This window comes from Thamnophis elegans, chromosome 2 (assembly GCF_009769535.1).
Source record: "Thamnophis elegans isolate rThaEle1 chromosome 2, rThaEle1.pri, whole genome shotgun sequence".
NCBI lineage: Eukaryota > Metazoa > Chordata > Lepidosauria > Squamata > Colubridae > Thamnophis > Thamnophis elegans.
In genome coordinates, this window is record NC_045542.1 from 97,348,019 (window position 1) to 97,373,482 (window position 25,464).

The 25,464-nt window shown below is 39.2% G+C and overlaps 2 protein-coding genes across 4 annotated transcripts; one reads left to right on the forward strand and one right to left on the reverse strand.

The window, feature by feature from the left end:
* The first annotated feature begins 71 nt into the window (after positions 1-71).
* On the forward strand, positions 72-3,900 carry HIGD2A (HIG1 hypoxia inducible domain family member 2A). Of its 3 annotated transcripts, none has more exons than XM_032209309.1 (3): positions 72-331; positions 1,273-1,487; positions 2,750-3,900. In XM_032209309.1, exons 1-2 carry the CDS (start codon positions 190-192, stop codon positions 1,437-1,439), a joined length of 309 nt encoding a protein of 102 aa, XP_032065200.1. In that variant the 5' UTR covers positions 72-189; the 3' UTR covers positions 1,440-1,487; positions 2,750-3,900. The 3 variants fall into 3 exon arrangements, with proteins under 3 accessions (XP_032065200.1, XP_032065199.1, XP_032065198.1); XM_032209308.1 differs by having other exon boundaries at positions 2,300-2,818; XM_032209307.1 differs by lacking the exon at positions 2,750-3,900 and having other exon boundaries at positions 73-331; positions 1,273-1,959.
* On the reverse strand, positions 2,947-22,200 carry CLTB (clathrin light chain B). Its single transcript, XM_032209306.1, has 5 exons — positions 21,824-22,200; positions 17,298-17,347; positions 14,028-14,145; positions 12,408-12,519; positions 2,947-9,897 (listed from the first exon to the last, which is right to left on the reverse strand). Exons 1-5 carry the CDS (start codon positions 22,008-22,010, stop codon positions 9,726-9,728), a joined length of 639 nt encoding a protein of 212 aa, XP_032065197.1. The 5' UTR covers positions 22,011-22,200; the 3' UTR covers positions 2,947-9,725.
* Between the last annotated feature and the right edge of the window lie 3,264 nt (positions 22,201-25,464).

Sequence of the window (25,464 nt, forward strand, 5' to 3'; positions counted from 1 at the left end):
GCGTTTAAGTCTAACTACATTTCCCAGAGTGCCAGAGCGCGGAGTGGTGGGGGTGGGGGGAAATCATTTCCCAGATTCATGTGACAAGCGCGATTGGCTGAAGACGGCGGTCGGCGCTTCCTTTAGTCGAACCTCGTTAAAGCGAATCGAGAGGTCACCTTCGCGCGTTGGAATCTGGAGAGATCTGCCATGGCTCAGAATCCTCCGCCGCCATTTGATCCCTACCGACCTCCGGTTATTGAAGGCTTTACTCCGACTTCTCGGGGTAGTACCGAACGCTTCCAAAGCAAGTTCGTGCGCAAGTTCCGCGAGAATCCATTTGTGCCCATCGGTGAGCCTGGGCGAATATTCAATATTCAAGCGAATTGGTCGGGGGTCGGAGAGCGCGACTGTTATAGATTGGGGAAAGCGGTGCGGTTATTATTTCAATATTGCATTATTTCTTTAAAATATTTTCATTCTGCCTGCCCATCCCCGCCTTCTAGGCAGTGTTGAATAGTGGAAAAAGAAAAAGATTGCCGTGAAATAAACAGCCGGAAAAAAGAACCTAGTAATCAAATATACCTAAAATGCAAAAACAGTAAATAAAAAAAAAGGATTTCATACTAAGAGGGAACAAAAAAGATTATTTCGGACAATAGCTCCGAAGTCAGCCAGCCATCAGAAATGCCTTTTTGCTGGTCTCAATCAAAGGGTCCTAAGAGCTCCTGAGAAAACAAATCCTGCTTAATTTTTTCTCATTTAATTTAGCTTAATGCTTTACAAACTTGGCATCCCTAAGATTTGCGGAGTTCTACTCCCAGAATTCCCCAGCCAGTTCTGAGAGTTGGAAGTCCACACATCTTCAAGTTGCCAACTTTGATTGATTTTGTTGTATCAAACAGCATAGAACTTATTGAGAAAGGGAAAGTGCAAGCATGGCTTAATAAACACCAGTCCTTGAGATTTGAGACTGATCAGGAAAATATTAATATTAAATAACAAAAAAAATCAAATCGATGTTTGTCCTTAACAGAAACATGAGCCATAAAAGTGGTATAAATTAAGTTTTTCCTAGTGTAAGGGAATAGAGAAGAATGCCCTACCTAAATACTTGTGTTTAGATCTTTTGTTACCTTTTTAATATGTGAGAACTAAAGGTCAGTGAACCAAAGTGTCTTGACAGAACTGAGCACTCTCAAATGAAAAGATGGGATGGCATATCCAGTAGATAAGCCAAGCCTCTATAATAAAATGTCTTTCCTTTGTTTCCTTTTCTTCCCTCTCCTCCAGGCTGCCTTTGTACAGCTGGAATTTTGACTTATGGACTCATCTGCTTCATAAATAATAAACCCAAGCAATCCCAGATGATGATGAGGGCCCGTGTTATAGCACAGGGCTTAACTGTTGCATCCCTATTAGTGGGCATGGCTGTTACAAACCTGAAGTCATCCAAGTGAACAAGCTGCTACTGTACAATAATATGAAAATATTGTCCACTAACCGGGGTAAGAACAAGCCCGCCTGCCTGCCAACACACCACATTTTGCAGAATGATATTTCAGTGCTACTTAGAAAGTGACTTTTCTGGTACCAAGGAGGCCCAGTTTTGTTAATAACATTGTTAATATATCCTATTGACTAAAATTTGCCACTGATGTATAACATTGTGTACCCATAGCCATGTTTTAAGCCTGTCTTTCTGATAAAGCCAGCAAGATAACCTGATGTAAATGAAGCAGATTGGATGGAGGGCCTTTATTATCTATTAAGCAGTTGTGGGGCTAAAAGTGCATAGAAAATAACACATTTATTATGGAGATTGGGTGTGATGAAACACGTTATGATAGTGTTAAAGAATCATTAAGTTCCTATTCTGGATGTTATTTTTTCTGAAATTTTGTCACTGTCAAGGTTGGACAGAAGTCAGGGGGAATCTAACTGTGATGTATTAAAACCATTGTTTAAAGACCTACTGAATTAGTCTGAAACAATTGTTACTTGACAAGGTACTTGTAATCTGCCTTACATACAACTTCTGTAAAACTGCAGATAACTAGAGTAAGACCCTTTGGTTAAAATTGGGCAGTGGGTTTGTTGATGTAGCAGCCTTCATACTGCATAGTGACATCCCTGCCTGAGTTACTGGATTCCTTTGGTGGATTGGGGTGGGGTCACCCAATGCTCATTATCTTTGGTGATTTCAATCTTTCCCCCAGGTGGCATTAAATGATGGGCATCTTAGAATTCATGGCAATTGTCAAGCTGATTTGTCATCAAGATCCTGATGCACATCAGAGGTCTTTACTTTTTGTTTCAGGGAAGTTACTACCTGATGTGAGAGTTGTGGACATTATCATCAGTCTATTATTGGGGACATGTGCTCTGATTGCTTTGCATTTTGGGAAGTGGAATCTGTTAAACTAGAACACGGTTGTCAAACTCCCTGCCCGTGGTCTGGATGCGTCACGTGTAGCCATGCCCACCCCTGGTTCAGCGAAGAGGGGAAAGTCCCAAGATGTCATGTGATGCCGCCGTGACGACATGAGTTTGACACCCCTGGACTAGACTATTCAAGGCAACCTATAAACCCTGACAAGTTGTAGAAAGAGGTTGGTTTTGTTTTTTTTTTTCTTAAGTATTTGATAAATAATTTGGCTGAGAATTTGCTGGCTGGCTGAAATGGACATGTGGCAAAGGCCTTAGAACAGATTACACCACTGCATCCTTTCGCTGAGCATGAATCCTGAGGTGTGCTTTGATTTTCCAGGGCACTTAGGAGATGAAATGCCAGAAGAGCCACCTAGAGCACTATTGGAGAAACATGAAGAGTGAATTCAACCAACACAAGTTAAAGCACTCTTCCTCTCCTTTTTAACATCTGCTTGAGAACATTGGGTGAGATCATGAATTGGTTTGGGGTCAGACACCATCGGTTTGGTGATAATACTGAGTTGTTTATCTCACCCCAAGGTTGGCAGAGATCGAAATCTTGTATCTCTACTTGGAGGCTATTAGGTTGTGTATGTGTGGAGGAAGAGACTCATTCAATTGTAGCAGGCCAAGCAGCTATGGGTGTTGGAACTAGATATATGTTCCATCCTTTGGCCCAAATGAGAATCCATTTCCTCCTGTTGCACAATTTGGAGATCACCTTGAACTCACACTCCAAATGAAGCAGGTGGCAGCTATGGCCAAGATGGCCTTTGCAGAAATCCATATAGATTGCACCATTTTCTGGACCTAGAGGCTTTTCTAACAAGCACTCATGCGTTTGTTTACTTATGGATTATCGCAGTATATACATGTGGCTGCCCTTGAAGACCATCACAAGATTGAACTAATCCAGAATAAAGCAGCAATTTAAGCAATTATGGGCATGCCCATGCAACACCGCTACTTTGCGAGCTGTGCTGTTTGCTGGGAAGCTTCCAAGTAAATTCACTATGCTGGTTATTACATAAACGCATCTCATGACATAGAGACTTTTCCCGTACCTTCTGCCCCTGCTTTGTGATTAAACAGATTTGTCATATTCTTAGCCATTAAACAGTATCATTAGATGGGACCTATAAAGCATGTCTTCTTTGTCACAATACCTGCCCCCCTGAAACAATAACCTCCTATTTGTCCGCATGAAGACCTTGTTAAAAAAAAAGATTTTAAAAGCTGGCTTTTCACCTAGGTCTTAGGCTGGAATGATACAGACCTTTGAGTGTTATATGGTCCCTTGAGAATTTGTGTGTGTGGGGAGATCTGTATGTCAATTTTTTAAAAACTGGCCTGTTGTCCCCTCCCTCCATCCAGCTTCATTCCAATTTAAATCTTGTATTCGAATAGCCATTCCAAGCATATGAAGAATGGAATTGCGTTTCATAAATGTTTATATCTTTTAATAAAATTTGCTAGTCTGAAAAGGTGCTACCAGATTCCTGTTTTTTGGCTATCGTGCAGCTCTCTTACAGTGTCAAGGGTGGGACAAATTGCATCTCTTTTCCAGTCTGTTCATTTTTGAACTTGCTAGATTGCAACAGAATTATTAACTTGGCCTTGCTAACTAATGGCATTTTCCACGTGTCATAGCTTTGCTAACAATTTATACCACTTTTAAAAAAGTTTGTAGCAATTCTTTATGCATTCAAACCGCTAAATTACAAAGGAATGCTAGGGAAAAATTATTCAACAATATGTATAAATTTTCAGATATAATTTTATGTTAATATACCTCAATGTAAATCACATTTCGTAGGATTTTAAAATATCTTTACAGATACTAAATCTTAAAATATCTTTACATTTTAAATAGGATTAAACCTGTTTAAAGTTGGGTCATGCCTATTGTGTTTGACAAAGTAGATGTTAAAATATATTTTGATAAGAATCAGAAATCCTAAAGGACAAAATAATTTATGTTTGCGAGAGAAAAGAAAAGGAAGTAAATGGAATGAATAAGCATAAATTGTAAAAAGATGGTGAGATAGTAAGAGAGAATGTAAAAAGGTTCCAGTAGAAGAGAATATACTGTATGTAGCTCAGGGTTGAACTATGGTGTCCTTGGTGCACTCTGAAATGTTTGCTTGCAGATATTTCATTACTTGAATGTTATCAGGTAACATGATAATAATGTACCAAGGAGTCCACAATGGGGAAATGTCATAATCTCCTACTCTATTTCATTCTCTCCGAAGGGCTTCTAGGTTCAAATTAATGTAACTAAAGCAAGTGACTCAAGGGATTAATAACTCAGTTAAACCAATACTATAAGCATAGTTTTGTGTCCATGATAAATTTAATCCCAGCCAAGGCTTTTGGAAGAGTTTGTGTCTTTTCTTTAAAGATTAATGATGAATAGATGTAATGCCAAAAGTTTAGAGAACAGTAAAACACCAAAAAGATGACCATGGTAATGACCAATCATTTTGTCTTGGCGTCCATCCTGGGAAAATAATTTGGGAACATTTAAAAAATAATGCACTGGGCCCCTGCAGGAGTCAGCAGGGTTTAGCAAGTATAGTTAACCCAAAGCAATTTGAAAGGCTTTAACAGAAATGACCAGCTTAGTTGTCCATTGCACTATAGTAATAGTGTACTTTGACTTTAGCAAAAAGTTCAGCAGATTCTGAAGCGATTCTGAGAGAGAAGATGGTGGAATACAGGGTGGAATATGCTACTAGAAGAAAGAATTGAACAAGTTTTGTATCAGTCTAGAACAGGGGTGTCAAACCCGCGGCCCTATGTGCTGGCTACACCCATGTCTGGTTTAGCAAAGAGGGAAAGTCATGATATGTCACATGACCATGCTGTGACAATGCGAGTTTGACATCCCTGTTCTAGAAGGAAGAGTCAAGTGGTATGCCTCAGTGGCCTGTTCTATTCAACATATGTATAAATTGCTTGGACAGAGTTCACATTTGCAAGAAAACACAAAAAAATTGATGTAGCAAATACTTCAGGTAGGAACAAGTGAGACGTATTTTAATAAATGCAAAATTCTACATAGTAGGGGTTCTTTGAAATCATGGGCATTCCTTTATGGTAGGAATTGAGAGTTTCAAGAAAACCTGTATTGGCTGAATTTATGTATCATGCTAAGCCATGGTTTATTGACTAAATTATAATGGCTGGCCTAGCAACATCAAACCTTGGGTTACTGAATAAAACTACAGCTGAATTGCCCAATGCACTCAAATAACGATGTTGATGCATAATCATTGTTGTGTGCAATTCTCAAGGGGGGAAATCCTTTTTGACTATTTCCTTGCATTGTAGATTAATTTTGGTAACAGTTTACATCTGATAATTATTACTCAAATATGTTAAACTGAGGGGGAAAGTTTAATCTGATTGTCAGAGATGATCACTTTTCTCTATTGTGCCTATGGATGAATTCTTACAGCCAGTTCATAAAAGCCTCTGCCATCAAAATAGCTTCAAACTACTGTATGCACTTTCCATGCGTTGGTTTAAACAATGCAGAAGTATGATAGCACGCAGAATAGAACAGATATCCAGTATGGTTCTGAAATCAAGGTTAAAAGGAGTAGTGTTATATGAATTAAGCGGCTAGATTACACTTCCAGGAAGATAGCAGCATTAAAAAGATTGACTGATGGTGTCTATAATGACTTTAAATTCTTTGGTGGTTCCTGTAATTATAGTTCAGTATTTTATATTGCATGAATTTAGCTCTCATTGAGTAACACAATATACTACTAGCAGCATAATTATTCACTGTGTATGACTAGCCTAGATTGGGCAATTATTACACTCAAGTAACTGTAAGCTATAGCTTGTTATATTGAAAAAATGATTTTCAAACATTCTAAGGGAAGGAAAAGCTATGACACTGATCTTGTTGCTTGTTTAGACATGAACCGTGAATGTTTGAAAATTTAAATCAAATAGCTCATACCCTAGGAGGTACTGGATTCCTTCCTTCCTTTCTGGCAATATTTGCTTGATAAGGACACTCTTTTGCAGAAGCTGTTCTGCATCTTGGCTTTATTAGCACCCTAGTATTATTATGCAGGAAATTGTGCTACTAACTATAAGGCAGAAGTAGCTGATAGGATTTGAAGCACAGTAGCCACGTTCTTTTAAAACCTTGTCACAATGCCTGTGTTTTAAGGATTTATTTAAATTCTGCAAGTGGCAGTATTTAGCCAAACTTGGCTGACCTCAGAAATCTAAGCAACTAACCTGGATTGTACTTGGATGCACAAATCATCCCAATCTAGACTAGGAAATTGAAAGGCATCCCCGAAAAAGGCAACAGCAAAATTTTTGTACTACTACCAAGAAAATTATATAGGCATATCTGCATAAGAAGTCAGAGATCTTTCTTTTTACACCCGCAGAACTCTTACCCCCAAGACTGCCCAATTATATACATAAAATATGCACAGGAAAACTTTTTAACTATTTGAAGAATAGCTATTAAATCTATTAACATAGAATTAAAAATTTGCTTAAATTTACATTGTGTAATTTTACATAATTATGGAAGGAATTCTAAAATATCCTGATTTTTTAGCTCTGATTGGTGTGAGTACTGGTTTGCAGGGTTTAGAAAACTACAAGCCGTTATGTGGGGAGATCTTGGTGTATTTTTTTTTTTAAAAATTAAGGAATTATTTAGTTGGGTTCTCACACATAAGTGTCTTTAAATGTTTTGAATTGCGTAACTTTTTAATCTTCTTTGCTTCAAAATACTTTGCAGGAAACACAATATTAAGACGACTTCATACAGGAATCCTGACGGTCTTATGTAACAAATTTTGAAAAATGCATTTTGATGTCATTACTTTAATTATTTTTTCAGTTTAAGAAAGCAATCTGTGATTCTAGAAGCTGTTGTTAGTTTAGCAATCTCACGGAAAATTGGGAGAGGAGTTTTAATTTTTGTTAAGCTGAAATGGCCAGTCAGATTGTGATTGCTACTAGGGGCATTTGGCCATCTTCTTGGGCTATAAATTTCTCAGTAATCAGTGATGGGACAAGACATTATCCTTAGAACTGTAATTGTCCCTTCATTCCCTTTGGTAGCCTTGCCATCTTTGCCACATACACCTGACTGAGGAGTCTTTGGCTTCTGATAAAATGATATTCAGTAAACAACTCTCAAAAGAAAGCTTCTGAAAGTATTCAAACTTTCTTCATGTTTCTTCTCTTTCCTCCAGTGTTCCAGAAGGTATATATGTTGAGGGTTCCTATGAACTTTTCATTTTAAATGACAATATCTCGGACCCATAGGATGCAAGCCAAGGAAATGCAAGAGAAAGACTTGCTGAAGCCTTATTTAAAGGAGCAACCTCTGATGGTACTCTCAGCAAATGATATGCCCCCCCTCCAAAATCACTTTGGGGAACATTCTCAGGTCTTCTAGCATAGCACTTTGGGGTATAATATAACCCACCTATGAAAAATACTGAAGTTATCAGAAAGATGTCTTCCCTGCACTAATAACATCATTGTGTTCTGGCTCTTTACTTTGCAAAAAATCACACATTGAATTTACCCCATTAGGACATTTTACAAGTAAAATATATATGCAAACCAATGCTAACTTAACGTAGTGAACACAACTCGTATATGCTGTATGTACACCTATATTTTCATGAATGTCTGCATTTCAGCCCTCTACACAACAGTTAAGATGAAGTAACATGCCCAGTCTTTCTAAAGCCACATTTTCAAAAACTGAGCTTACAGTCTTATACTGCTGAATTTTTGTAATCCGTGCATTTGCTCAAGTGAAAAATCTTCACTAAACAGGAGCCAAGCTTCCCTTTCTAGTAAAACATACACCCAAAGGGAAATTGGAAGAATTATCGAGTCTTCTTTAATTATAGCAAAAGAGATTGCAGATCTGAGCTAGTATGGAAAGGAAGAAAGACTGGGGGAAAAACTTGCATCATCTGACATTGCTGCTGATACAAAACTTCCTTTAGGTAGCTGGACTGTAAAACCATCCTAGTAGCAAGGACATGTGTTGCTGATGCAAAGCCCTGAAAACCGAATGGGCAAGTATATTCTGGAACAAATGTGGCATATCTATGTCTGAAACCTTAAACATATATACATGGGAGTAAGTCCCACTGTACGTTACGGCACTAAATGCCAAAAAAAATGTGAACGTAAAACATAGTATTTAACTATGTGTATTAGTTATGTGAGCAAAACCAGAATTGGCTTCTGTTTGTTTAAATCTACAGCTATCTCAGTGGAGAAGATCCAAAGAAGGTATTTTTTAATAACATCCAGTTTAACTCTACATTGTAGCTATACATTTAGTGTATCCTTAAGCAAATATGGAATAACCTTTGAAGAGAGGACTGAAAGTGAAGGAATCTGCTCGTATATTCCTCCTAGACATCAACTAAGCCTAAGGATTATCTCAAAAAGAGAAACAACATTCTCTTCGGTGCAAGCAAATCTTTGTGCAGTGGTTTTAGCTTGGATTGTAGCTTTCAGGTTCATACAAATCTCATTTTCAGGTTTGCCATTAAAAATGTACCACACACATCTATTACTACTTCAGTTGTCCATTCTCTCTCTCTCTTCTGTACATTTGCTCTTGAAGGACTCATTTTTTAAGAGATCTCTTCAATTGGACTGTGCCTGCGATGTCCAGCACAAGTGGGAAACACAACTGAATCCCAATCCTTTAACTGTTGGCCATTCCTGAGAATCATTCTCATCACTCAGGTTAAAAGAAAAAAGAACAGCAACAGAACTGGGACCAGAATTTTGTTCCCAGTCCTAAGGTCAGTTTTAGCACTGCCACTCCCCCCCCCCTCCAACCCACCCCGGGCCGGTCGAGTACAAATGACTAAAGAGGGGAATGATGGTTAACCTATTAAACCAGCCAGGTTTCAGGGGAGTAAATATCAGCAACACTGGTGGAGTGGGAAACTGAATGACCCAATACTGAAAGTGACCTTGCCTGAAGGCAGCAGGGAAGAGAGCAGTTGCCCAAGGACCACACCATTAATAAATATGTGTAAAAAGATATCAGTGCACCCTTTAAGCAAAGTAAATTCAAGGGGGAGGAGGGTTATACAGGCAGCCACCCAATCTAAGTGACAGGAACATACTGAGAAGAGAGAAAGAGGCAGGGGTGGGATGCTTTTGTTTGTTCCCCCATTTTGGTGGCCTTCTAAGCCCGTGGTGGTGTTGCTGCTAAACTGGCTGGCACAAAGAGCCACCAGCACCCTCACTCCAGCCCCAGCCTCTGTTCAGCTAGGCTAGCGGGCCAGAGGGATCTGTTTGAGGGAGATCAACACTGAGCGCATGCGTGAGACATCCTTGGACTGCTTGCTGCTCTTGGGATTGAAGTCGCAGAGTTGGGCCACTTTCTCCCATTCAGTGCCAGTCGTCTCTTCCTTGGACTCCTTTAGGAAGGCTTCCTCTGAGGCTCTGCAGAAGGTAAGTAAGACACTGTCAGGCCAGAAAAGAATATCTGCCTCCAGACAAAGTCTGAATTGGCACAAAACATTCAATACTGGTAAACTACCCTAAGAGGCATCAAACGAACCACGTTTTCTGCATTCACATGGTGTGCTAAATATAAATTAATTAAATAGGTCTGGCTTGTACCGCCCCAAAGGATTAAATTTGATTGGTGTGTGATTTGGTCTGTTACATGAATACAGCCATTGAGATATGTGAAAGAAAACGTGACCCGTCAAAACCGCGGAGGACAAAATCGCGCTCGACGAAAGCGCGCATTTGACGTCATCACAGCGCGACGGTTTTGTGGTGGAACCAAAGAAAAGAAAGAATTTTCCAGAACTGATTTTCCTTCTTTCAAGGAACGTCCTGACTAACAAATTGTGCAACACTGACCACCATGTAAAGGCATAGATTCTAAGAGTCACGTCACTTGGGTGTATAGATATAAAATACACTGCCAGCTAAATACAGTTTATTATTAGCTATAGTTCAGATCATGGATAATCATGATCGCGGGCTTGAAAAGTACTCTAGGTTTTCTGCTATCTCAACAAGAAAAAAAATAAACAAGGGAAAACAATAAATATATGTATGAGTAACAACAGAGATGGCCAAGATATATACCTTATACTTGAAACCAGGGTTAGGAGCAAAAATATGTAAATCCTGAAATGAATTGCGTGGAAAAACTTGAAACTAGAATGATTATTTAAAAGAAGCACTGCAACTTATTGCAATTCCCAGACTAGTATCTGGCACTGCACGAAAACAAATAGAAAAATAATTACAATGTAGGCCTATGTAAAGAATGCTCATATGACATGCTTTGAAGCACTTATAAATCATCATAAGCCTTATAATTATTTAGTAATAATAGCAATTTATTAAAGTTAAATGCTCCCCCAACTCCCAGTGACTGAGTAGTATACAAATGCTAAAACATTTTTAAAAACAATACAAAAAAAAAAAACCAAAATCAGTAGAAGATGAAGGAACAATGATGGAAGAAAGTAAGATCGCATAGAGTAGGCCTCCTTCGAATTCCATCCGCCAGTCAGTGCCGACTGGCGACTACGCGGAGGAGAGCCTTCTCGGTTGCAGCTCCGACGCTTTGGAACGATCTCCCCGTGGAGATTCGCACCCTCACCACTGTCCAGACCTTCCGCACAGCCCTCAAGATCTGGCTATCCCGTCAGGCCTGGGGATAAGTCCCTAATTTTGCCCCGCCCGAATGTCGAATGAATGTTGTGTTTTATTGGTTATTTTCTTTTATTCACATTTCTTTTGTGTCCTGTCTCACACCCCCCCTCCTATGAAATGTAAGCCGCCCTGAGTCCCCTTAGGGAAAAGGGCGGCCTATAAATGTCAATAAAATGAAAATGAAATGAAATGAAATGAAAATGAAACTCAAGAGGGGAGCAGAAAGGAAAAGGGATATCAGTTGTCTTCTCCAAAGATCTGGGCAAAAAGCCAGGTCTTTAAGGTCCTTCAAAATACTAGTAGGTATTCCTTAATAAGAAATCTGTGGCATAAGAGAATATACATTTGCCATTTTGTTGCTTTACTTCATAGACTCCTCTGTCACTCCTCTACTGTATATATATGTTTTTTATATTTCCAACTGCTTCATCAATTTACCTTTTTTCTATGCCAGCAAGAAAACTGTTAATTTAGACATGGAAACAGAAGAGACCCTTCTCCTTTATCTGCTTAACCAAAAATAGTATATAAAAATCTATCCTAACCAATGGATGATAGGAAGCGGAGAGTAAACAATATTAAAGCAAGATCGGGAGTCAGGAAACTACATGATTACAGTGATTATTCTCACACCACCGTGAATTATGAGAAGAAGGAACTGGGGCAATTCTGTGCCTGTTTTTGTTCTGACGAAACACGTAGGCAAAAAGCACACACGAGCTCTGCATGCATGGTCCAATTAAGAAAAGTTACCCCCACCCTCTGAAAAATGAGCAAGAGAGACATACACATAGCCAATCACATCTGCATCTGGCTGCTGGTAAAAGGCTTTGTCAGCAATCCTGTGGCAAGGTCCAGTAACAGGAGAAAGGGCAGAGCAGAATGGAAGCAAAGAGTTAGAGAGAGAAACACAGATTAGTAATAGCCTTAAAAGTGGAAGAGGCAGAACTAGATGCTACTTGAAAGCATTAGCAGCTCAGTGAGTTAGAGGTTCATTAATCAAATGTATAGGAAAGAAAATGAGAATATTTTATGTAGAAGTAAACTGCTTGTCATAATGCCCCCACAGTGACAGACCTGGTGCAGAAAAAGCTAATTTCTAAGAACTAGAATTAACCCTCCCAAGTTTACCTTATTTACATGCAGCTAAAGTAACCAATGAATGTTTAACTCAGTTATGACTGAGTTAAAATTTGCATCCAGGAGGATGCCCTTTTATTTGTTGCAAATCCAGATATAAACAAGTAGTTAAGAAACTTCTTTCCTTGCTGTACCTGTTATTGGCCTGGTTCCTCTCCATTTGTTCATTCTGCCTTACGTTCCATTCCTCCAAGTCTTTCTTAGCCTTTTCACGCCATTCCTGTTCTAATACCTTCGAAGCAGCATCTAAAACCAAGAAAAACATCATGAAAGATAGAAAGAAAATGCCTAAGGGTCTTAGCAAGTTAACTAGCCTAAATCTAGCCTGGCACGATCCAGATGTATAGAATGACATCTCCGTCATCTCCAGCAAAAAAGTGAGGTACCCTGGATAGATGTTGTCATAAAGAACTGTAAGTCATATCTCAGATTAAGAAGAAGATATTAGTCTTCATTTATTGGAAAAGAGGTTGCTAGAAACTATAAATGGCAAGGCCAAAAGATATAGCCTGACATCTACATGGAATTTATAGAACAGAAAGCACAACACTACACTAGTTAGTAAAGAGGAAAAAATGCTTATTAGCTATATCATCATACTGATGTATTTATTCAGCTGATGCTAGAAATAAAACTTGAAATAATATATCTCATTATTTCTTATTCTACAATATTGTTTTTATTTCTCTTCCCCCTTCCTGATACACTTATATTCATTCTCTACTCTGCTAACCTGGGAGCCCTTTTCAATTCTGCTGCTGCTCTTTATATTTGAGATATATATATATATATATATATATATATATATATATATATATATATATATATATATATATATATATATATATATATATATATATATCTATCAAATATATCAAATATATCAAATATATATCATATATTTATATCATATATAACACACACATGTGTGTGTTATATAAATATAACATATATATAAATATATATGTTATATTTATGCTGATAAATAAATAAAGGGAGACTAGTATAGATCTATTTCAAGCTATTTAGCCCTCATCAGCTAGCCATACCCTATGTTGGGAATCGAACCTGTGCTCTATTGCCTCTCAGGCAGATATGTTAACCATTGAGCTACAAGGCTCGACTCCTTATCAGCCAGCCAGGGTGAGAGGTATATATTTAAAGTCACAACCCCTGGTATGCCCAAATATGGGAGGAAGGTCACACTTCCACTCTGTCTTCGGCTCGTCACAAGAGACCATCCAGACAGAAACCCAATATTTTTTACTGTTGCCTTTTTGTTACATTTGTTATATTTATGCTGATAAATAAATAAAGGGAGACTAGTATAGATCTATTTCAAGCTATTTAGCTCTCATCAGCTAGCCATACCCTTACTGGGATTTGAACCTGTGCTCTATTGCCTCTAAGGCAGATGTGTTAACCATTGAGCTACAGGGCTCGACTCCTTATCAGCCAGGCCAGGGCATACCAGGGGTTGTGACTTTAAATATATATATTTGATATCTATATTTGATATATATATAGCAAGAACCCTTTTCTAAACTAATCCCAGCAGCATTTTTGCATCATTTAAGAAAGTGTTTCTGATGGTTCAATCTCTTCTCCACCATCTTCTCTGCTGCTATACAAAAATTCTCCTTATACACGCAATCCCCGAAGACAATACAATTTTAAAAATATAATTTACATAAATACTGTATAGTTATATTTGAACTCCAGCTCAACTCCTGAGCAAATATTTTTATCCCTACCCAATTCCTGCAGTCTCTTTTTCTGTTCCTCTCTCCATTTGCGAAGACTCTCGGGCTCCTGTGTCAATCGGTCAGCTTTGGCAATGGCTGCATAGGCATCTGTAGGTCCATTGGATTCCTTGGGAAAAAAAGAAGCCATGGGTGAATTATTGGTCTCCCACAACAAGGAATGGTTAAGAAACAGAACATAGAAGTCTCCAATCCTGCCAAAAAGTCTTTTATAAGTTTGTAGGCAAATTCTAATCTTAGCCGATTGGGGACTTATTTAAACATAATCTAGTATTTCTCCAAAAAATTAATGCAAAGAATGAGATATAGAAAACTGAAATTATGAGGACAGTTTGAGGGCTCCCTCGTGCAGTAACTAGCACAGCTAGTTGCAGTCTTATGAAAGCAGATGCTTTTCAGAGTTACATATTCAAGCTGATGAATGAGCATCTTTATCAGCCATGGACCTGCCCTCTCTTAATCAACTTGCCTTGTCATTCACGGCCAACATGATTTTCATATCTGTGCTTCAGGTGAATTCCTGAAATTCTAAGGGTAATAGCTGTAAATCAGCCGTTGTGATACAATTCTTATGATGTCACAATCCTTAAAGGGCCAATGTCTTGCTGCAATCTTCTCTGACCAGAACTAGGTGTTGATTTCAGTTGAGTTTTAAAACTGCCATTTGTGTCAACTGTTGTCATGGCAAGAACCATTTTCACAGTCTCGGGCTGAAATCACAAGGGAAATGCTAAAGGTCATCTTCATGTAAAGGACAGTAATGGTAGCAATTAAATAAACCAAAATTAGAGGAACCCCTCAATATGGATTGTGTTTATAGATAATAATTTTTAAAATGTTGAATCCAGCATCGGGTTCCTATAGTGATTTCCAGAACCCTGTGCTATAGCTTGTTTTTACATAAACAAAATTGACCCTATGAACAAACTTTTTCAACTTATCTAGAATCATCCAAAAGGCTAGCTCATTTTCTTCTGTACCTCTTATTGCATCCTCCAATATAAAAGAATAACTAACAGTGGTGTATTAACTATTAAGCATACTAAGCGCATGCTTAGGGCACCAGGCTCAAAGGGGGCACCACAAAGTTGGGAAAGAAAAAAAAACTCAATGAAGATTTGTACAGTATATACAAACGAGGGGGGGGCACCAAGATTTTGAGTGCTTAGGGCATCTGCCACTGGTAACTGAGATGTATACAATGCAGCAGGAATGCTGATTCTGGATCTACTACTTCAGGCTGGGTTAGATCAGGTTCACCTACAGCTTCAAGTTGGACTAGGTCGTTTACAATAATAAATTGTCACCTGGAGTTGCCTTCTCTGGAGGTGAGTAGAAGAAAATGAGTGGGAGGCAGATTGCTCAGTCCCAAAAAGGAATTTCTGAGGTATGGGGAAGGTGGTTGTTTTAAGAGATGGGAAGAAGAGAAAAAGGGACATGTGCATTTAGAAAACTCTGTTTTTATAATACTGATGCTTATAGTGTTGAACAGATCCCAATTCAACCGTCAGCAAACTAAATTGTCTATATTTTTTTCTTTTGTTGAACCATGTCCAAGTCTTGGAAACTTCCAGGACATATCCCTGTAGTTTTCTCGGCAAGGTTTTTGAGAAGTGATCTACTGTTGCCAATGTAATCACACGAATCAAACTATAATTACGTGAGACTAAATCACACCAAGAAGAAGCCAAAAGTTTCAGTAATAGCCACTGCCTTTCCCACTGATCTCAGCAGACAAGAGGCTGTCTTATGCTGTGGAATAGCATCCATGTACAGTTAAACCTCTGATTCTCCTTAGTAGCTACACATACACTTCCATACACATTGTGCTACAAATGCACGATAATACAGAAAAGTGAGGAAGATAAAGGATTTTGCTTGGAAAAAAAATGAAAAGTGTATGTACAATTCTACTAGGGTAACAGGGTTCCTCTACAAGGTAAAAGGGCACATAGTTGCTATTTGATAATTATTATCTTGGTACGCAGATTACTTAGTACAGTCAGAGAATTGCCTCAAAGAAACTATTGTCTTTTTCAAATATCTACATTATTCAAAGATAGAGGGGAAAGTAGATAAAAACCACACAGAAAAATGTTTTCCCGGTGAATATGGGAATTAATAATATAATGATATGCCTGCAATTTTCAGGTCAACATTCTTTCATCCAAAATAAAGAAACAATGTTAACAAATATGTAAACAATGTTGTTTATATTTGTGAAGTGCTTGATATAACTGAAAGTCAGAATTATTGCATTGGTATTTTCATAGATAAATTCTGTATTGGATGGAGAGTAATGTAGCAATTCAATTTACTGGTAGTTCCACAAAATTAAAATGGATTTAGTGATAAAGAAACGTATACATAGTTGGGCTGCTTTATGATTCCCTCAGTACTAACAAACAGAAGGAAAAAAAGAACAACGCCTTTTTTTTTGGCTTTTGGATCTGATAGAATGTTACTGTCTTTTCTAATCTAGCATCTTCCAACTTTGGCCGTATCTGTTGAAAATTAAGGAAGCAGAGGTCTGACTCACCTAGAAGGTATAAAAAAGGTATCCATGTCAGTGCTGTCCTTTCTATACTTCCATACCATGTCTGTTTAATTAGATACTCAACCTCACAGCAGTCTGTGTATAAATCATTCTCTCCTTACAGTCATAATTATCTCCCTCAATAATGTCAGTGCCTTGAAATGGCTTCCGGTTGGTTTTAGAAGAAATATTTATAAGCTCTTACTGTAGATGACCGATTTGGAACATGGATAAACACCATTTTTTCTGGGTTTAATTTTTCATCAGCTCACATGAGCACAACCAATGAAAAGGGACTATGGAAATGGCAGTTCGCAATATCTAGGGTAAGAGGATGCTGATGGAAGAGAATATCTGTAGCTCAGAAGTGAACTTGGTGCGCTCTGATCTTAGTTGTTTGCTTGCAGACATTTCATTACCAGACTAGGTAACATAATCAGTATGAGTAAATGTGGGGCTGATTTCCTGTTCATATGCAGTAATTTATAAGAGAATTCTATTATGAAGAACTTCAGTCAAAAACTGAAGAAAACTTATCAGCACTGCAGTAAGTATTACTTTCCCTCCCCCCCCTTTTTTTGAGTGACCAGCAAAAAAAGCCAAATGCCCCAGATAAGAATTCTTAAAGAATTGTCCTCTAAGGTTTGACTACAGCTATTATTCTGTAAATTACATAAACTTATGAAAGTTGATATGATTCATAGCCCCTCAATTCAGACTCTCACCTGAAACACATCACCGTTCACAGTAGTTCCTCCTGTGTTTTCAAAATTAACTGCAACAAAGGGAACATATTTAAGTATTATTCAATGCTACAATATCTCTGAGTTGTAAGAGAAAACATTCAGTTATCAGTTACCTGCAAAAGACAGGCCAGCACCAGACATTATTTTGAAAAGCACCTTCCTGTTTGGCTAGGTAGAGGAAGAAGGATATTTAACTAAAGAATAGAAACACATAAGACCTGTAAAAGGTGATATTGGCCTCCAATAGAGCTGAGGTCAAAAATCTGAGAGAGTTTTAAAAGAAGAGAAATAACTTGTTAAAGGAAAAAATATCCTGCAAGGTGAGACTTTTGGTATCTTAATAGTCGTATTCATGTAATATTTTTTGGTGGCAATATAGCTGTGGTTTTCTGTTGCCTTTTTCTGACATATTTTCAGACTTTCAAGTCAAGGAAGAAAAGAACAAATATATTTGTATGAACATACTAAGCCAAAGTTATTTACCATTTTGGTTTCAATTATAGTTAATAATTGTAGAAGTGTTGAATAACCGTTGGCTGGTTATTCAACACTTCTGATTTGTAGTTTTTCATGCTGGAATAAAAGTATAATGGCCCAATTAGGAATAAGGCTATTCTATCCATACCTGTTGTGGTTAAAAAATGAGATGAGAGACAGCAGAGATGCTACATATGGCCATTTAAAATTGTACATCTGTAGTGGTATAGAAGCATTTTGAATACATTAATAAATATTATAGCTATCCATTTTTATATCTAAAAACCACTTAGCCATATAACAGATAAATAAATGTATCAGAAATTATGAATACAAATTGGGATTAGAACACTTTAGCTATGATTTCATTTTATATCAGGGTATAGTCATCATGCTTGACAAACTAAAAATGATTCATTTTTACATTTACATTTTATTGAGATTTATAGGCCGCCCTTCTCCCTGAGGGGACTCAGGGCGGCTTACAATCACAAGGGAAGGGGGTGCAATACCAAGAGACAAACAATAGTGAACAAAATAAAATGGTAAACCACAACATGCATTCAACAGTCAGCACTCGGGCGGGTAAATTGGAAACCTATCCCCAGGCCTGCTGGGAGAGCCAGGTCTTGAGGGCTGTGCGGAAGGTCTGGATGGTGGTGAGGGTACGAATCTCAACGGGGAGCTCGTTCCACAGGGTCGGAGCTGCAACAGAAAAGGCTCTCCTCCGCGTAGTCGCCAGTCGGCACTGACTGGCGGATGGAATTCGGAGGAGGCCCAGCCTGTGCGATCTAATCGGTCGGAGGGAGGTGATCGGCAGAAGGCGGTCTCTCAAATATCCAGATCCACTACCATGGAGTGCTTTAAAGGTGGTCATCAATACCCTGAAGCGCACCCGGAGACCGACAGGTAGCCAGTGCAGCTCGCGGAGGATGGGTGTAATGTGGGCGAACCGCAGTGCGCCCACTATCACTCGCGCGGCTGCATTCTGGACTAACTGCAGTCGCCGGATGCTCTTCAAGGGCAACCCCATGTAGAGCCCATTGCAGTATTCCAGCCTAGAGATCACAAGTTCATCTGCAGTTTAGCACTCTGAGGTTATTGGTTTGTAAAATTCACCAAATATATCTCTGTATATAAAATTGTTGTTATCTGTGTATTTAATAGTCCATACTTTATTTTACAATTGTGTTAAATAAGCAGTAGCGATTTGGTTCAATATAACCCTGCCATAAATCATAATTTATATATCCTAATAGCTGGATTCATGCACTGGATATTCTATTTTGCACTCATCCATTTTCTCACACAGGCATTTTTCTGTTGGGATCATAAAATGGTAAAAGGGTAGACAGTGACATATTATACCATATAGATCATTATATAATTTACTGCCCTCTAGTTATTTTGTATAAAAGAGCCCATAATCCATACCTAAGAAATAGCTGTGTAGTCTGATATATTGGAACAAATATTAAACATCTGAAAGGGATCAAGCTCTAGCTATAATTATTCTACTCCTGGATTGTAGTGGAAGCAAATATTTATCTCTCACACATGCCTCTCATTCTTTAGTTTTAAGAGCACAGAAATTCATCCTGTCCTGATGTTGGCAAATTATAAAGCTTAACCAGTGCCACATGCTATAAAGTTTCTTGAGCTTACCTTGAATTTCCAACATTCACATGATTTTTATTAATATGTGACATTTGGTACCTATAAAATAACTTTATTTCCAAAGCTCCATTTTACCAGACTATATAACACACTAACCTACATTTTAAATGACACTTTATTAGACATACAATGTAATAGTTGTTCGGTTTGGATATAATTTAACCCATAAATCATAGGTTATAAAGCACAGGGATTTAATTCACATGCTGAAAAAAGCCATAACTCCAAACAATTGCTTAGCTTTATTTTTTACTATGCGCAACTGAAACAGAAATAAGTTGTTTGTTTGCTTGTTTGTTTAGGTGAATTTAATAGCAATCAGCTCAAATGGATTCCTAGCAACACTTTTTAAATCTTTTCTCACTTTACTTTATTGATTTAAAAAATCCAGTTTTGATCTAGTAATTAAGTCATTAGGGTAGAAACCAGGAAACTGAGTTTTGACCCAGCCCTAGGCAGGAAGGCTGGCTGGGTGACTTTGAGCCAGTCATTCTCTCTCAGCCCATGATATTGGCCTTGGGCAGCATGCCAGTCAAACAATTTCTGTCACAATTAATGGATCAACTCTTGACTGATCCAGAAAAAAAACGGACCGTGTACTTCCAGCAATCCAGAGGAGAAGATTGATTAACATCAGTTACTGAATATGGCTTGGATATGGCCATCAGATATGGGCTGCAAAAATATCTGGCTGACTACTAGACAGCAAAGAGGTAAAGAATTCTTACTCTTACATTCAGCAGCTGTCTGGATTTTGGCAGACTAAGTCTAATATAGTAGCCCTAGGTCTGTATGGTAGTAAGAAATCTTTATCAACAGTTTAAACAGTTATTGGGATTTTGGGCTCCTCTCCCGCGTCTGTTTGAAAGGATTAGAAATATGAAGTATGAAAACGGGAGCTGGGGCTAAAGAAGTACCATCCTAGCAGTTAAGTTGCAAATATTACAAGAAAAAGCTATATACCACATCTCACATATTGGGGAGGTCCAAAGCCTCTAACATGAGACCCTCACAAAACTATATGCTCTCCTCTCTGAAAATGTAAATGAACAAGCAAAAACCAAAGGTGTTTTTGCATCAATACAGCTTAAATGTCTTACTGGAAAACCAGATAAGTGTCATGATTGCTGCCATAGAAGCATTACTTGCTCTGAATCTTTACTTCCAGCAGCAGTAGAGCATACAGAAATTAACCAGCACAGCTCTGTTTTGGCAATACACAGAAAAGACTGCCTGCTAAACTTCCAGGGGTTCCAGCTAGTAGAAAAGTATGGCAATTTAAAAACAGAGAGCTTTAGATGAATTCAGCTATAAACGAAAAAATAGTATTTGGGGTGTGTGTAACATCTTTCAGTCAAATGCAGATTCTTTTTCTTTCCCCTGATATCACCCAATTTTGAATATTAGACTGCACCCAGATCTGGTCCGGCAACCTTTGCTAGGTCTCCTCCCAAAGCTAAACAAGAAAGTCAGTCTTCCTATGATACATCAGCTTCTAATTGTCATCTCTTCCTTCTGCAGCCTCCTCTTCCCCAGCCCAGTGCTTGGGCCAAATGCCGCCTTTGCTTGTCCTAGCCAAAAAAAAAAGCATTACTCACAAAAACAGGGCTCGTGATGGATCTTGCAGTATCCTTGGTGGCTCTTGCAAGGCCTACATTACAGACAAGCCGTGTTTCTCTTTCCTTCTGTGGTTATCTAAGGCTGCACGGAAGAGTCAAAGGTGCTTGCCTCTAATGAGAGATCCAACTCATAGCCTCTCCCTGACGCAGAGCTGGCTCCAAAGAGGGAAGGGTGAAAAATCAGCTAGTTCAGCTAGAACAGGGATTCAGACAGCTCACAGAAGAGCCCTAGTTGCTTATTGTGGAGTCTCAGAACTTTACATCCTGCCTTTAAATTGGGGTTAGTCCATACAGGGTCCCTTCCTTTTATTTCTTCTCACAACAACCCTCTGAGGTTGACTGAATGGGAAGGAGGGTGTAATTGGCCCTAAGTCCAGCCACAGCTGTCCTTTTCACAACTTAAGAACAAAAGTGGCCTCCTTTCTAGAAAGAACTGGCAAGAATGCACCTCCTTTTGGAAAGATATTATTTAAGACTACAAATCCCATCAGCATTGGACTTGGTGGCTTGGATGAGGCCTCTCAACACACGACTCCTCCGTTTTTGCTGGCTTTCTCTGACAGGCTGAGGCTAGGCAGCCACCGAGATGGCTTCTTCGGGAAATATCCCGTTTCCCCGGCATGCTGTTGCTGCTGCCCCACTCGGTCCCGCGGCGCCGTGCCTGGGTCCCCCCTCGATGGAGGAGACGCCCGCCTCCCCCCCCCCCGCCGCAATTCACCCCCGCGCGCTCACCCTGGGGCTCCTCGGCGGCCTCCTGGCTTCCCCTGGCGGCTCCTTCGGCGCAGCTGATGCCTTCGTCGTTCTCGATGCCCGCAATCTCGTTCTCCTGCTGAGCCAGGAAAGCAGCGGCCGGGTCCTCTTCGGCGGCCTCGGCTGCTCCGCTTTCCGAGGAGGAGAAGAAGCCGAAGTCATCCGCCATGACGGCCGTTTTCCCGCAGCTCTCGAGCCCGCCTTTCTCCGGGATGGGCACGACGTGCCACGCCCGCAACCTCGGCGGCCGAGAGAGAGAAGCCCCGGGAGCCGGCCAAGCCAAGCAGTGGGCGACCAGGAACCGCCGGCTCAGCTGTCACTGCGGCGCCTGCGGGAGGAGACTGACGCGGCGAAAGGAGGTGACCTCACCCGCCGAGCTGCTAGCGCGCTCCGGAGCCATTAGAGGGAAGCAGCGGCCGCCCTGGATTTCGCTCACCGGCAGTATCAGCTCCGAAGGCAGAGAAGTTCCGCTCCCGGGAGCTGCGGCGTGGGAGAAAGGAGGTCCAGCCTATTGTTGGGGATAATGTCGCATCCCAAAATTCAAGGGCGTCCTGATGGTCCTCAGAAAAGATGCTCTTTACAAAGCGCATGGACTCCGTTGCTCCTTTGGTGATGCCAAGCCAGCAAATGAAATCTTTTTAAAGTCAGCCGCTTGAAGAGTTCTACAGGTAGTCCTCGACTTACAACAGTTCATGTTTGAAGTTACAATGGCACTGAAAATCGTGACGTATGACCGTTTTTCACACTTATGACCATTGCAGCATCCCGTGTGACTCAGTTGTCAAGCATTCAGATGCTTGACAACTGACTCACATTTCTGAAGGTTGCAGTGCTCAGGAGTCATTTTGCGACTTTCTGACAAGCAAAGTCAATGGGGAAACCGGATTCACTTAACAATCATGTTACTAATTTAACAACTGCAGTGATTCACTTAACAAACATGGCAAGAAAAGTCGTAGGAGGGGACAAATTCACTTAACAAATTTTTCACTTAACATAAATTTTTGGGTTCAGTTGTGGTCGTAGGTTGAGGGCTACCTGTACTTACTTGCTTGTTTGCCTTGTCTCTTCTCTCCAAACATATACAGCGATGACCTCCTTTTTTAAAATGTTCCCATAATGCTACCTTCATTCAGCCCCTAACCTACAAATAAACCAGCTTAATACTACAGGTAATCCTCAACTTATGACTACAGTTGAACCCCAAATTTCCATTGGTGAGACATTTGTTAAATGAGTTTTGCCCTATTTTATGACCTGTCTTGCCTCAGTTTTTAAGTGAGTCATTGCAGTAGATAAGTTAGTAATCCAGTTGTTAAGTGAATCTGGCTTCCCTATTACTTTTTTCTTGTCAGAAGGTTGCAAAAGATGATCACATGACCTTGGGACACAGCAATGGTCATAAGTATGAACCAGTTGCCAATTGTATGAATTTTGATCACATGATCATGGGGATGCTAAAAAGGTTGAAACTGAAAAATGGTCATAAGTCACTTTTTTCATTGCCATTGTAACTTTGGTCACTAAATGAACTGTTGTAAATTAAGGACTACTGTACTGTGTATTAAAATAATCCACACATCTGACCAAATCAGGTAAACAATGGGAGAGGAATCAAAAAAAGTATTTAGTAATCAAGCACTGTCTTACTTGGACTTGATCAGCTTCATAATTGTCTGTCTAGAGCAGGGGTGTCAAACCATCATCATGGTGGCATCACATGACGTGTCGGGGCTTTCCCCCCCTTCGTTAAACCGGGTGTGAGTGTGGTCAGTATGTAATGCATCTGGCCCATGGGCTAGAAGTTTGACAGCCCTGCTCTAGAGAGTTGAATATAGCTTTGTTGGCCAATCATCTGTCAGAATTGTGCAACAGTGTTGGGTTGCAATGGATGTTTTAACACTATGGTCCTTGTCAATTTAGTACAATGCTGAAATAGTGAAACAGGCTATTTCATCCCATCTCATCACCTCTGGATCAGCACACACAGGAATCCAGAAGTTGGCATCTGTGGTCTTTAAAAAGCAAAGGAAAGATAGAGAAATTAAAAATAACGGGACTGCTTACGATTGAACTGTGTGATTCCAATTTATTGTTTTTAAAAACAAAAAATAATATTCAGCTTGGGTTAGAATTGGATGTCACAGCTATGGCATAGGTAAATGACAAGGTGCTGCAGCCAAAGGTGCCCCAATTCTGCTACAGTGCCCTGACAGATGGATGTTTTTCCCACCAAGCAGACATGTGCAAGAGGTAAGGGACAGCAGAGCTGGCAGAATAAATTTTATCAGGAGTACACATGAAAAATCAAGACAGACATTCCATGAGTCAGTGTTGTTGACTCTCGAGTTGAGGCATGATGGGGATTACCAATGCAAGCAAGATATTTCATGTTAGTATATTCTCCTGCTTGCTGAAGGATAGTTGGCTGTTATTTTACTTCAACAGAGAGGAAAGGCTCAGAATGAAAATTATGCCAGTTTATAACAGCACTGTACATTCTCACAGATAAACCAAAACTTTAGGTGCCAAAATACTGAAAAATTGGGTTGGGCTTTCTACGAGTATATTTAGTAATAATTTTTTAAAACACCCATATTTCCCATATATGCTCAATTATAAGCCCCTCCATGGATAAGCAGGAATTTTCTAACCAAAACATATATATCAAATTTTAACCAAAATTGCAGATCCACAGATGGTGCATTTTTCATGGTACTTTGGTTAAAAATTCAAAGGTCAGCTTAATCACTGAAAGTTATGTATGGCATGTGCAAACAGTATACTAAATCATGCTTGGCAAACTTTTAAGCTATTAAACCATGCCTTACAAACCATACTAACTGGGTTCATATATGACATTATCCTAGAATATCGTATTTACTAATTAATCATAAATGCCTTGGTTTCTGCATTGCATTGAACTACAAACAAGTCTTCTTGGACTGAATATGGTCCCAATGAATACACTATTTAATGAGTCTGTTCTCTGTAATTTATCATGAACCTCATTGGTGAAACATACCTATGATTCTACAGAGAATTATCTTGTATACCTGATATAGTGAAATTTTGTTCATGAAAGCTTATGCCTCACTATATTTCTTAGTTATGAAAACTGTTGTCCAAACTAGTGAACAAAGCTGCAATTCAGCAAGTTGGACCTTAACCTTAACTTAGAGTCCATAATCAGGGAAATGTGGAACACAGATTAATTATCTCTAGTTAAAAACTCCTATAGTATTTATTACCTTTGTAATTGTTTATATGCTTAGTCTAACAGAAATTCTATGAAATTGAAGAAAGTAGGCACCAGATTGCAGCTTTGGAGATTCTGTATGTTTAATGATTACTTTAAAAAAAAAAAAAAAAAAGTCACACTACACTAAATTTAGCAGAGTTTCAATTTGAGTGGTACTTTTTTTGTTTCCAGTCATGTACTCGGCCATATTGCCAATAGCCTCCTTCATTCATTTGTTCCTGAAGGTGAAATATGGGATTGAGCCAAAAGCTTCTTTCTCAGGGAAAGTAAAACTGTCAACAAAGCCACAAAACATTTACAAGGTCGAGGAATGCTGATAAGCTTGGAAAAGATACTGAGAAGCCAGCAGAGCTCTGGGAAG

Coding starts and splice junctions, on each gene's coding strand:
- HIGD2A (XM_032209309.1), top strand. CDS start 190: ATGGCTCAGAATCCTCCGCCGCCATTTGATCCCTACCGACCTCCGGTT. Junction 332..1,272: donor GAATCCATTTGTGCCCATCG/GTGAGCCTGGGC, acceptor CCTCTCCTCCAG/GCTGCCTTTGTACAGCTGGA.
- CLTB (XM_032209306.1), bottom strand. CDS start 22,010: ATGGCGGATGACTTCGGCTTCTTCTCCTCCTCGGAAAGCGGAGCAGCC. Junction 14,146..17,297: donor TGAACGGTGATGTGTTTCAG/GTGAGAGTCTGA, acceptor TTTTTTCCCAAG/GAATCCAATGGACCTACAGA. Junction 12,520..14,027: donor AAAGAGACTGCAGGAATTGG/GTAGGGATAAAA, acceptor TCTTGGTTTTAG/ATGCTGCTTCGAAGGTATTA.